Source organism: Oncorhynchus nerka, linkage group LG19, assembly GCF_034236695.1.
Source record: "Oncorhynchus nerka isolate Pitt River linkage group LG19, Oner_Uvic_2.0, whole genome shotgun sequence".
Taxonomy (NCBI): Eukaryota; Metazoa; Chordata; class Actinopteri; order Salmoniformes; family Salmonidae; genus Oncorhynchus; species Oncorhynchus nerka.
The window spans coordinates 36254206-36268357 of NC_088414.1; the positions used below are offsets into that span (position 1 = coordinate 36254206).

Genomic DNA, 14152 nt, shown 5'->3' on the forward strand with positions numbered 1-14152 from the left:
AACTGAAATGTAGTCAACACATTCACCTTGTAGAATAACCATCACACAACTGAAATGTAGTCAACCCAGTCACCTTGTAGAATAACCTTCATCACACAACTGAAATGGAAGTCAACCCAGTCACCTTGTAGAATAACCTTCATCACACAACTGAAATGTAGTCAACACATTCACCTTGTAGAATAACCTTCATCACACAACTGAAATGGAGTCAACACATTCACCTTGTAGAATAACCTTCATCACACAACTGAAATGGAAGTCAACCCAGTCACCTTGTAGAATAACCTTCATCACACAACTGAAATGTAGTCAACCCAGTCACCTTGTAGAATAACCTTCATCACACAACTGAAATGGAGTCAACACAGTCACCTTGTAGAATAACCTTCATCACACAACTGAAATGTAGTCAACCCAGTCACCTTGTAGAATAACCTTCATCACACAACTGAAATGTAGTCAACACATTCACCTTGTAGAATAACCTTCATCACACAACTGAAATGGAGTCAACCCAGTCACCTTGTAGAATAACCTTCATCACACAACTGAAATGTAGTCAACCCAGTCACCTTGTAGAATAACCTTCATCACACAACTGAAATGTAGTCAACACATTCACCTTGTAGAATAACCTTCATCACACAACTGAAATGGAGTCAACCCAGTCACCATGTAGAATAACCTTCATCACACAACTGAAATGTAGTCAACCCAGCCACCTTGTAGAATAACCTTCATCACACAACTGAAATGGAGTCAACCCAGTCACCTTGTAGAATAACCTTCATCACACAACTGAAATGTAGTCAACCCAGTCACCTTGTAGAATAACCTTCATCACACAACTGAAATGTAGTCATTACTCCACCGTGGATAGCATAACCCAGTAACAAGGCTACAGGGCTTGCGCAGGTGAATGAGTGTTGGTTTGGGTCTGCAGAGGATTTTGAAAGACTACCTGTCATTTATGGAGGCCAATGGGCTCTCTGTCAGCCTTGCCCTTGACTCACGTCTGCCCCCAGCCTCCAGGCTCTGGAAAAGAGGACAAGAGACAATATTAGAGGTGATGACACCACATTCAGAATAAAGGACAGAAAGTCAAACAGTGAGACTGAACTTTATTTAGAAGTTGAAGCCCTAACCTTGATGTCCATGGCAGTGATGCCATTGATGGAGTTCTGGTCCTCCTCAGTGCTGTAGGACGGGTGCTGCCATTGGGTGGCGCCAGTGGCCACGTGCCAGTAATAGGTGCCAGTGCTGTCCCGGATGGTGCGCCACCCTGACGGTAGGTCAGAGTCTAAATCAAGGCTTGGGTCGTTCCAAATATTGTCTGAAGAATACAGAACAGGTAGGAAGCACAATGATGACAGGTGACAGTAAGTCATCTTAATGAAGAAGCACTCATGGCCAATATTGCAGTGCATTTTGGTGTCAAAATGTAACAGTAGTGTCAGGTCAATATTACATTTCATTATGTTCATAATGGCGGCTGGCTCTAGCATAAACATAGCTCTTTGAGGTCTCTCATACACAGCGAGCTGCATCCCATCGGCATCTAGCATTAGACTTACCCAATCTAAAGCCTATGTAAGCTCCACGGCTGGCCTTGCTCTCACGGCCCTGCTACACGTGACCGGCAGAGGAGAGCACAGCAGGGCGTGTGAGATCCTCTGGCCACATGATAAATCTACCAATTACCAGAGTAGAATTCAGAACAGTCCCTCTGCATCACTCAGGGCTGGCTGGCAAAACTAGTGTCTGAGGCTCGGCTCCTTTGTTTTCCCCTAACACTGAATATGCGATGGGACAGATTTGTGTTTGGAAGGGCAAATGAATATGTAAATCAGGAGATCAATTATTTAAAATGTGCAGAGAGGAGTAGAGACATAAAGACTCAATTTAAAGATGTGATGGGAGAGAAAAAGACCTTATGCTCAGCAGACGAAGAGTGATTTCTTCGGACACTTCAATATACAGTGCCTTGCGAAAGTATTCGGCCCCCTTGAACTTTGCGACCTTTTGCCACATTTCAGGCTTCAAACATAAAGATATAAAACTGTATTTTTTTGTGAAGAATCAACAACAAGTGGGACACAATCATGAAGTGGAACGACATTTATTGGATATTTCAAACTTTTTTAACAAATCAAAAACTGAAAAATTGGGCGTGCAAAATTATTCAGCCCCCTTAAGTTAATACTTTGTAGCGCCACCTTTTGCTGCTATTACAGCTGTAAGTCGCTTGGGGTATGTCTCTATCAGTTTTGCACATCGAGAGACTGAAATTTTTTCCCATTCCTCCTTGCAAAACAGCTCGAGCTCAGTGAGGTTGGATGGAGAGCATTTGTGAACAGCAGTTTTCAGTTCTTTCCACAGATTCTCGATTGGATTCAGGTCTGGACTTTGACTTGGCCATTCTAACACCTGGATATGTTTATTTTTGAACCATTCCATTGTAGATTTTGCTTTATGTTTTGGATCATTGTCTTGTTGGAAGACAAATCTCCGTCCCAGTCTCAGGTCTTTTGCCGACTCCATCAGGTTTTCTTCCAGAATGGTCCTGTATTTGGCTCCATCCATCTTCCCATCAATTTTAACCATCTTCCCTGTCCCTGCTGAAGAAAAGCAGGCCCAAACCATGATGCTGCCACCACCATGTTTGACAGTGGGGATGGTGTGTTCAGGGTGATGAGCTGTGTTGCTTTTACGCCAAACATAACGTTTTGCATTGTTGCCAAAAAGTTCAATATTGGTTTCATCTGACCAGAGCACCTTCTTCCACATGTTTGGTGTGTCTCCCAGGTGGCTTGTGGCAAACTTTAAACAACACTTTTTATGGATACCTTTAAGAAATGGCTTTCTTCTTGCCACTCTTCCATAAAGGCCAGATTTGTGCAATATACGACTGATTGTTGTCCTATGGACAGAGTCTCCCACCTCAGCTGTAGATCTCTGCAGTTCATCCAGAGTGATCATGGGCCTCTTGGCTGCATCTCTGATCAGTCTTCGCCTTGTATGAGCTGAAAGTTTAGAGGGACGGCCAGGTCTTGGTAGATTTGCAGTGGTCTGATACTCCTTCCATTTCAATATTATCGCTTGCACAGTGCTCCTTGGGATGTTTAAAGCTTGGGAAATCTTTTTGTATCCAAATCCGGCTTTAAACGTCTTCACAGCAGTATCTCAGACCTGCCTGGTGTGTTCCTTGTTCTTCATGATGCTCTCTGCGCTTTTAACAGACCTCTAAGACTATCACAGTGCAGGTGCATTTATACGGAGACTTGATTACACACAGGTGGATTGTATTTATCATCATTAGTCATTTAGGTCAACATTGGATCATTCAGAGATCCTCACTGAACTTCTGGAGAGAGTTTGCTTCACTGAAAGTAAAGGGGCTGAATAATTTTGTACGCCCAATTTTTCAGTTTTTGATTTGTTTGTAAAAGTTTGAAATATCCAATAAATGTCGTTCCACTTCATGATTGTGTCCCACTTGTTGTTGATTCTTCACAAAAAAATACAGTTTTATATCTTTATGTTTGAAGCCTGAAATGTGGCAAAAGGTCGCAATGTTCAAGGGGGCCGAATACTTTCGCAAGGCACTGTAGTTTGGAATAATTCTGCCATTAACTCAATGTGCTCGAAGGAGAGCTGGGTGAATGGAGTGGTGAACAACAACAAAAAAAGAGATAGAACGCAAGAAGTGGGTCAGAAGTGACACGAGGACAGCATCCTAAATGGAACACTATTCCCTATGTAGTGCACTACTTTTGACCAGGAACTACATAGGGAATAGGGTGTCATTTGGGACAGGTTTGCCTGGGCATGGGTGTTTCTCTCTCAGCAGCATGCCACAGTTTTCTCGCTGTTATCACGGAACGAGAGAGAAAGAGGGGCTAAACCAAATAGAGGCTAAACCAAATAGAGGCTAAACCAAATAGAAGCTAAACCAAATAGACGCTAAACCAAAGAGAGGCTAAACCAAATAGAGGCTAAACCAAATAGAGGCTAAACCAAATAGAGGATAAATCAAATAGGTGCCAAATCAAATAGAGGCTAAATCAAATAGGTGCTAAATCAAATAGAGGCTAAATCAAATAGAGGCTAAATCAAATAGGTGCTAAATCAAATAGAGGCTAAATCAAAAAGAGCCTAAATCAAATAGAGGCTAAATCGAATAGGTGCTAAATCAATCATGCAAAAACCATTTATGCCAGTTTTTCTTTAAGTCTGGTCTGTCATTTATTGCTAATTTTACATGATTTTATTCCTTGTACATCTCATCCCCATTCATCACGCTGTTTAACCCTGGTCACCCTTGTGTCTGACAATGAAAAACAACACCACACATCCCTGGGATGGACAGCATGAGAAGATTAGACCCAGGAACAGATCAGCTGAACCCTGTTACAGGGAGAGAAAATCAATGAGACAACAGTGTTAGAGAAAGATGGGAGGCAGAACTCTCCAGGCTTTATAGTTTTTTTTAGGCAGGCAGGTAGACAGGCGGGCCTCCTGGGCATGGGGCTAAGGACTGGACCAGCCTCTGGATGACACCACTATTCAGCACATTTCACCGGCTGATTGATGGGTCAGTCAGTGCAGCATCTTCGGGGGATGATGAAGCTGTGTGCATAATTGTAATTCATCTCAGTCCTGAGAACATGGCCACTAGAGGAGACAATTTGGTACAGAATTCTCCCACCTTAGCCTGCCTTCTCCCACAGAGTTCTCCCTTCTTAGTCTGCCTTCTCCCACAGAGTTCTCCTATTTTAGCCTGCCTTCTCCCACAGAGTTCTCCCTTCTTAGTCTGCCTTCTCCCACAGAGTTCTCCCATCTTAGACTGCCTTCTCCCACAGAGTTCTCCCATCTTAGCCTGCCTTCTCCCACAGAGTTCTCCCATCTTAGACTGCCTTCTCCCACAGAGTTCTCCCATCTTAGCCTGCCTTCTCCCACAGAGTTCTCCTAATGTAGCCTGCCTTCTCCCACAGAGTTCTCCCATCTTAGCCTGCCTTCTCCCACAGAGTTCTCCTAATGTAGCCTGCCTTCTCCCACAGAGTTCTCCCATCTTAGTCTGCCTTCCTTCACAGAATTCTCCCATTTTAGCCTGCCTTCTCCCACAGAATTCTCCCATCTTCGCCTGCCTTCTCCAACAGAGTTTTCTTAATGTAGTCTGCCTTCTCCCAGTGTTCTCCCATTTTAGCCATACTTCTCCCACATAGTTATCCTAATGTAGCATGCCTTTTCCCACAGAGTTCTCCCATCTTAGCCTGCCTTCTGTTATTACAAATGAGTCATACAGGGAGGGATTCTAAGCACTAGCATCAGTGAGACATAGTAGTGCATGACAGTTCCAAAATAATTTTCTGCTTTAAAATCTAATTGTACATTACAATCCAGTAGGTTTACTATATACCAAGTATACTTGTCACCAACCATTACTGTATATCACAATGGCGGAGGTTTTATATAGCCTTGCCTCCCAATTCTGCTTCTTGAGATCAGAACAATGGCTCTGTGTGATGTAGAGCCTAGTCCTAATCCTGAGTCTGTGTGATGTAGAGCCTAGTCCTAATCCTGAGTCTGTGTGATGTAGAGCCTAGTCCTAATCCTGAGTCTGTGTGATGTAGAGCCTAGTCCTAATCCTGAGTCTGTGTGATGTAGAGCCTAGTCCTAATCCTGAGTCTGTGTGATGTAGAGCCTAGTCCTAATCCTGAGTCTGTGTGATGTAGAGCCTAGTCCTAATCCTGAGTCTGTGTGATTTAGCCTAGTCCTAATCCTGAGTCTGTGTGATGTAGCCTAGTCCTAATCCCTGATGCACAGGTGGGAGGCAGGTTCTTACTGCTACGCTGAGTTCTTACTGCTACTCTGAGTTCTTACTGCTACGTTGAGTTCTTACTTGCTACGCTGAGTTCTTACTGCTACGCAGAGTTCTTACTGCTACGCTGAGTTCTTACTGCTACGCTGAGTTCTTACTGCTACGTTGGGTTCTTACTGCTACGTTGAGTTCTTACTGCTACGCTGAGTTCTTACTGCTACGTTGGGTTCTTACTGCTACGCTGAGTTCTTACTGCTACGCTGAGTTCTTACTGCTACGCTGAGTTCTTACTGCTACGTTGAGTTCTTACTGATACGCTGAGTTCTTACTGCTACGCTGAGTTCTTACTGCTACGTTGAGTTCTTACTGCTACACTGAGTTCTTACTGCTATGCTGGATTCTTACTGCTACGCTGAATTTGTATCTTATGCCAAGGTATTTGGTATTATATAACCTGACACCAGGGCTGATGATGGATAATCCTCATATTACAATACCTCAATCCAAAACAGTGAATCATCATCTTCCATGCAACTGACCTCATTCACCAAGATAGTGGCACCAATCCTCTCCTAGATAGCATCATCATACCTCTCTGACTGACTTTTGTACAGAGTGAGTGTCCAGCTTTTTTGGTCTCTATGGGAGACTATGAGAGACTGTTCCAATGGCTCCATCTCTATGGGAGACTATGAGAGACTGTTCCAATGGCTCCATCTCTATGGGAGACTATGAGAGACTGTTCCAATGGCTCCATCTCTATGGGAGACTATGAGAGACTGTTCCAATGGCTCCATCTCTATGGGAGACTATGAGAGACTGTTCCAATGGCTCCATCTCTATGGGAGACTATGAGAGACTGTTCCAATGGCTCCATCTCTATGGGAGACTATGAGAGACTGTTCCAATGGCTCCATCTCTATGGGAGACTATGAGAGACTGTTCCAATGGCTCCATCTCTATGGGAGACAATGAGAGACTGTTCCAATGGCTCCATCTCTATGGGAGACTATGAGAGACTGTTCCAATGGCTCCATCTCTATGGGAGACTATGAGAGACTGTTCCAATGGATCCATCTCTATGGGAGACTATGAGAGACTCTATTCCAATGGCTCCATCTCTATGGGAGACTACGAGAGACTCTATTCGTCATTTCCGGTCACAACTTGCAGGCTTGTTTTCGAGTTGCTGTGCGTTTTGTTGCCAACCTATTTTGCTACCTGACAACTTTACGGTTTTCACTTTTTAATTACCGTTCATATATTTATTTATTTTTTCCTCAACTTTTTCACTCCGGACGCTTTATCTGGACACGATTCGTCAGGACCTCCAACAGCCGAAGCTAAGTAGTAACATTAACATGATGCCTTCTAATTGCAGCCGCTGTACTCGCCTTACGGCGAGGATAGCTGTACTGCAAGCCCAGCTTCAGACGCAATCGTTAGGCAAGGGTAATTTCAGTGTAGGAAAGGATGAAACAGCGTCTGTGCCACCAGTAAGTACAGGTAGTAGTATAAATCCCCTGGCACAATCCCCGCAGCCGGACAATTTTCTCACGGTTTCTGGAAGGAAATGCTGTAGGAATGCTCAACCGGTGTCGCTCATTCAGCCGACAGAAACTTTCAACCGGTTTTCCCCATTAAGCAGCGGGTCGGTGTCAGAGGCTGAGTCTTCTCTGGTCTCTACTCCTCCCGTTACGGGGTCTGAGACGCCGAAGCTTCCCACCATTAGCTCTGACAAATTGAAAACTCTAGTCATTGGCGACTCCATTACCCGCAGTATTAGACTTAAAGCGAATCATCCAGCGATCATACACTGTTTACCCGGGGGCAGGGCTACCGACGTTAAGGCTAATCTGAAGATGGTGCTGGCTAAAGCTAAAACTGGCGAGTGTAGAGAGTATAGAGATATTGTTATCCACGTCGGCACCAACGATGTTAGGATGAAACAGTCAGAGATCACCAAGCGCAACATAGCTTCTGCGTGCATATCAGCTAGAAAGATGTGTCGGCATCGAGTAATTGTCTCTGGCCCCCTCCCAGTTAGGGGAGTGATGAGCTCTACAGCAGAGTCTCACAACTCAATCGCTGGTTGAAAACTGTTTTCTGCCCCTCCCAAAAGATAGAATTTGTAGATAATTGGCCCTCTTTCTGGGACTCACCCACAAACAGGACCAAGCCTGACCTGCTGAGGAGTGACGGACTCCATCCTAGCTGGAGGGGTGCTCTCATCTTATCTACCAACATAGACAGGGCTCTAACTCCTCTAGCTCCACAATGAAATAGGGTGCAGGCCAGGCAGCAGGCTATTAGCCAGCCTGCCAGCATAGTGGAGTCTGCCACTAGCACAGTCAGTGTAGTCAGCTCAGCTATCACCATTGAGACTGTGTCTGTGCCTCGACCTAGGTTGGGCAAAACTAAACATGGCGGTGTTCGCCTTAGCAATCTCACTAGGATAAAGACCACCTCCATTCCTGTCATTACTGAAAGAGATCATGATACCTCACATCTCAAAATAGGGCTACTTAATGTTAGATCCCTTACTTCAAAGGCAATTATAGTCAATGAACTAATCACTGATCATAATCTTGATGTGATTGGCCTGACTGAAACATGGCTTAAGCCTGATGAATTTACTGTGTTAAATGAGGCCTCACCTCCTGACTACACTAGTGACCATATCCCCCGTGCATCCCGCAAAGGCGGAGGTGTTGCTAACATTTACGATAGCAAATTTCAATTTACAAAAAAAAAAAATGACGTTTTCGTCTTTTGAGCTTCTAGTCATGAAATCTATGCAGCCTACTCAATCACTTTTTATAGCTACTGTTTACAGGCCTCCTGGGCCATATACAGCGTTTCTCACTGAGTTCCCTGAATTCCTATCGGACCTTGTAGTCATTGCAGATAATATTCTAATCTTTGGTGACTTTAATATTCACATGGAAAAGTCCACAGACCCACTCCAAAAGGCTTTCGGAGCCATCATCGACTCAGTGGGTTTTGTCCAACATGTCTCTGGACCCACTCACTGTCACAGTCATACGCTGGACCTAGTTTTGTCCCATGGAATAAATGTTGTGGATCTTAATGTTTTTCCTCATAATCCTGGACTATCGGACCACCATTTTATTACGTTTGCAATTGCAACAAATAATCTGCTCAGACCCCAACGAAGGAACATCAAAAGTCGTGCTATAAATTCAAAGACAACACAAAGATTCCTTGATGCCCTTCCAGACTCCCTCTGCCTACCCAAGGACGCCAGAGGACAAAAATCCGTTAACCACCTAACTGAGGATCTCAATTTAACCTTGTGCAATACCCTAGATGCAGTTGCACCTCTAAAAACAAAAAAAAATTATCATAAGAAACTAGCTCCCTGGTACACAGAAAATACCCGAGCTCTGAAGCAAGCTTCCAGAAAATTGGAACGGAAATGGCACCACACCAAACTGGAAGTCTTCCGACTAGCTTGGAAGGACGGTACCGTGCAGTACCGAAGAGCCCTTACTGCTGCTCGATCATCCTATTTTTCTAACTTAATTGAGGAAAATAAGAACAACCCGAAATTCCTTTTTGATACTGTCGCAAAGCTAACTAAAAAGCAGCATTCCCCAAGAGAGGATGACTTTCACTTTAGCAGTGATAAATTCATGAACTTCTTTGAGGAAAAGATTATGATTATTAGAAAGCAAATTACGGACTCCTCTTTAAACCTGCGTATTCCTCCAAACCTCAGTTGTCCTGAGTCTGCACAACTCTGCCAGGACCTAGGATCAAGAGAGACGCTCAAGTCTTTTAGTACTATATCTCTTGACACAATGATGAAAATAATCATGGCCTCTAAACCTTCAAGCTGCATACTGGACCCTATTCCAACTAAACTACTGAAAGAGCTGCTTCCTGTGCTTGGCCCTCCTATGTTGAACATAATAAACGGCTCTCTATCCACTGGATGTGTACCAAACTCACTAAAAGTGGCAGTAATAAAGCCTCTCTTGAAAAAGCCAAACCTTGACCCAGAAAATATAAAAAACTATCGGCCTATATCGAATCTTCCATTCCTCTCAAAAATGTTAGAGAAGGCTGTTGCAACTCACTGCCTTCCTGAAGACAAACAATGTATACGAAATGCTTCAGGCTGGTTTTAGACCCCATCATAGCACTGAGACGGCACTTGTGAAGGTGGTAAATGAAATTTTAATGGCATCGGACCGAGGCTCTGCATCTGTCCTCGTGCTCCTAGACCTTAGTGCTGCTTTTGATACCATCGATCACCACATTCTTTTGGAGAGATTGGAAACCCAAATTGGTCTACACGGACATGTTCTGGCCTGGTTTTATCTGTCGGAAAGATATCAGTTTGTCTCTGTGAATGGTTTGTCCTCTGACAAATCAACTGTAAATTTCGGTGTTCCTCAAGGTTCTGTTTTAGGACCACTATTGTTTTCACTATATATTTTACCTCTTGGGGATGTTATTCGAAAACATAATGTAAACTTTCACTGCTATGCGGATGACACACAGCTGTACATTTCAATGAAACATGGTGAAGCCCCAAAATTGCCCTCGCTAGAAGCATGTGTTTCAGACATAAGGAAGTGGATGGCTGCAAACTTTCTACTATTAAACTCGGACAAAACAGAGATGCTTGTTCTAGGTCCCAAGAAACAAAGAGATCTTCTGTTGAATCTGACAATTAATCTTGATGGTTGTACAGTCGTCTCAAATAAAACTGTGAAGGACCTCGGCGTTACTCTGGACCCTGATCTCTCTTTTGAAGAACATATCAAGACCATTTCGAGGACAGCTTTTTTCCATCTACGTAACATTGCAAAAATCAGAAACTTTCTGTCCAAAAATTATGCAGAAAAATTAATCCATGCTTTTGTCACTTCTAGGTTAGACTACTGCAATGCTCTATTTTCCGGCTACCCGGATAAAGCACTAAATAAACTTCAGTTAGTGCTAAATACGGCTGCTAGAATCCTGACTAGAACCAAAAAATTTGATCATATTACTCCAGTGCTAGCCTCTCTACGCTGGCTTCCTGTCAAAGCAAGGGCTGATTTCAAGGTTTTACTGCTAACCTACAAAGCATTACATGGGCTTGCTCCTACCTATCTCTCTGATTTGGTCCTGCCGTACATACCTACACGTACGCTACGGTCACAAGACGCAGGCCTCCTAATTGTCCCTAGAATTTCTAAGCAAACAGCTGGAGGCAGGGCTTTCTCCTATAGAGCTCCATTTTTATGGAACGGTCTGCCTACCCATGTCAGAGACGCAAACTCGGTCTCAACCTTTAAGTCTTTACTGAAGACTCATCTCTTCAGTGGGTCATATGATTGAGTGTAGTCTGGCCCAGGAGTGGGAAGGTGAACGGAAAGGCTCTGGAGCAACGAACCGCCCTTGCTGTCTCTGCCTGGCCGGTTCCCCTCTTTGGGATTAATCCACTGGGATTCTCTGCCTCTACCCTGTTACGGGGGCTGAGTCACTGGCTTACTGGGGCTCTCTCATGCCGTCCCTGGGGGGGGGTGCATCACCTGGGTGGGTTGATTCACTGTTGTGGTCAGCCTGTCTGGGTTGGCGCCCCCCCCCCTTGGGTTGTGCCGTGGCGGAGATCTTTGTGGGCTATGCTCGGCCTTGTCTCAGGATGGTAAGTTGGTGGTTGAAGATATCCCTCTAGTGGTGTGGGGGCTGTGCTTTGGCAAAGTGGGTGGGGTTATATCCTTCCTGTTTGGCCCTGTCCGGGGGTGTCCTCGGATGGGGCCACAGTGTCTCCTGACCCCTCCTGTCTCAGCCTCCAGTATTTATGCTGCAGTAGTTTATGTGTCGGGGGGCTAGGGTCAGTTTGTTATATCTGGAGTACTTCTCCTGTCCTATTCGGTGTCCTGTGTGAATCTAAGTGTGCGTTCTCTAATTCTCTCCTTCTCTCTTTCTTTCTCTCTCTCGGAGGACCTGAGCCCTAGGACCATGCCCCAGGACTACCTGACATGATGACTCCTTGCTGTCCCCAGTCCACCTGGCCATGCTGCTGCTCCAGTTTCAACTGGCCTGGGCCCTAGGACCATGTCCCAGGACTACCTGACATGATGACTCCTTGCTGTCCCCAGTCCACCTGGCCATGCTGCTGCTCCAGTTTCAACTGTTCTGCCTTACTATTATTCAACCATGCTGGTCATTTATGAACATTTAAACATCTTGGCCACGTTCTGTTATAATCTCCACCCGGCACAGCCAGAAGAGGACTGGCCACCCCACATATGCTCTCTCTAATTCTCTCTTTCTTTCTCTCTCTCGGAGGACCTGAGCCCTAGGACCGTGCCCCAGGACTACCTGACATGATGACTCCTTGCTGATCCCAGTCCACCTGACTGTGCTGCTGCTCCAGTTTCAACTGTTCTGCCTTATTATTATTCGACCATGCTGGTCATTTATGAACATTTGAACATCTTGGTCATGTTCTGTTATAATCTCTACCCGGCACAGCCAGAAGAGGACTGGCCACACCACATAGCCTGGTTCCTCTCTAGGTTTCTTCCTAGATTTTGGCCTTTCTAGGGAGTTTTTCCTAGCCACCGTGCTTTTACACCTGCATTGTTTGCTGTTTGGGGTTTTAGGCTGGGTTTCTGTACAGCACTTTGAGATATCAGCTGATGTACGAAGGGCTATATAAATACATTTGATTTGATTTGATTTATTCCAATGGCTCCATCTCTATGGGAGACTACGAGAGACTCTATTCTAATGGCTCCATCTCTATGGGAGACTCTGTTCTGAGAAACAGCTTCTATCTCCAGGCCATCAGACTGTTAAACAGTCACCACTAGCCGGCCTCCACCCAGTACCCTGCTCTCAACCAGTCTCCACTGTAAAATTATTCCCAATAACAGATTCAATGTGCTGTGCATTTAATTCCCATGGTAAGTGAATAGTATTGATTAAACCTTTTTTTCGATGTTGAAACAGTACACAAAATAGCCATTGTTTACTGTTTGCATGTATCTGTAATGGCTTTCCTTACTCAGAGGGCTTTCTATTGAATAGTGGAGTCCATGAAGTCCATGAAGTATTGGTGTATCCTCTCAACACTAATGATACAGGAGAGTAATACCTGGCCATTTCAAATGGTGATCTCTAAAGTAATGCGAGAGAGAGAGAGAGAGAGAGAGAGAGAGAGAGAGAGAGAGAGACAGAGAGACGATGTTAGTGAATTATTGATGAATCCCAGAGAGTGAGTCTGCAATGCGTGATCAGTTCCTATAGCAACTACTTCTCTAAATCAGCTAATCGAATAAGCTAAACGGGGTAGAGAGATTTCACGTGATATTGTTGTGTGAGCTGTACATGTACATTAGATTGACGCATGAGGATGAATGTGACTGATATTCCCGGTACCGGCAGAAACTAGCTAGTCCTCTATGCGCCGTCAACCATAGCTTTGTCAACATTGCCTTTCCTACTGTGCAGTAATGGATGCCAGCCTGGACTTGAGAAGTGTTCCCAAGTATCTTGCTTCATCAATTTTGGCAGGCTTTATTTACTCGTGGACCTCAATCAAATACCTCAAGTCTCCTTTGAGACTAGTGGATGCAGTGACTTTATGGAGGAGGGGTACAGTACGGTCCTCACCCCCTTGTCATTGATGACACCAGTGACCAAAATAAATCATGGCCTATCTAATCTAGATGCAGATACACACTGGAGTCTCTCAACACACGTTTGGACTGAGCCTGTTACCAAATATCTCCCAAATGGCCAATGAAGACTGAGCTCCCCACAAGGCTGTAAACAGCTGTAATTAAGCAGTGATTGCAGTCGGGTAGCTCTCATCTTTCTCTCTGCCCAGAACTACCCCTTACACAACCGAATGGGGAATTACAGACTGGGACAGCTTAACAAATGGAATATTGAGAGGTAATGCGATTTATAAACGAGAGCAGTGGAGGCTGTTGAGGGGAGGACGGCTCATAATAATGGATGAAATGGAGTCAATGGAGTGGTATCAAACACATGAAAACCACATCTCTGATGTGGTTGATACCATTCCATTGACTCCATTCCAGAAATGATTATACCTCCCTTCTCACCTCATTTGCTCACATTGTATATAGACTTGTTTATACTGTATTATTGACTGTATGTTTGTTTTACTCCATGTGTAACTCTGTGTCGTTGTATCTGTCGAACTGCTTTGCTTTATCTTGGCCAGGTCGCAATTGTAAATGAGAACTTGTTCTCAACTTGCCTACCTGGTTAAATAAAGGTGAAATAAAAATATATTTTTTTAAAAATGAGCCGTCCTCCCCTCAGCTGTCTGAA

The 14152-nt window shown here is 44.4% G+C and overlaps 1 protein-coding gene across 1 annotated transcript in view; it reads right to left on the reverse strand.

The window, feature by feature from the left end:
* Nucleotides 1–14152, reverse strand: part of LOC115125970 (amyloid-beta A4 precursor protein-binding family B member 3-like) — a 39631-nt gene that overhangs the window by 21320 nt on the left and 4159 nt on the right. Inside the window, exons 2-3 of the mRNA XM_065004916.1 lie at nucleotides 1149–1336; nucleotides 965–1038 (exon numbers count right to left, since the gene is read on the reverse strand). Of these exons, the coding sequence (XP_064860988.1) occupies nucleotides 965–1038; nucleotides 1149–1336 (262 nt within the window). The remainder of the gene's footprint in view (nucleotides 1–964; nucleotides 1039–1148; nucleotides 1337–14152) is intronic.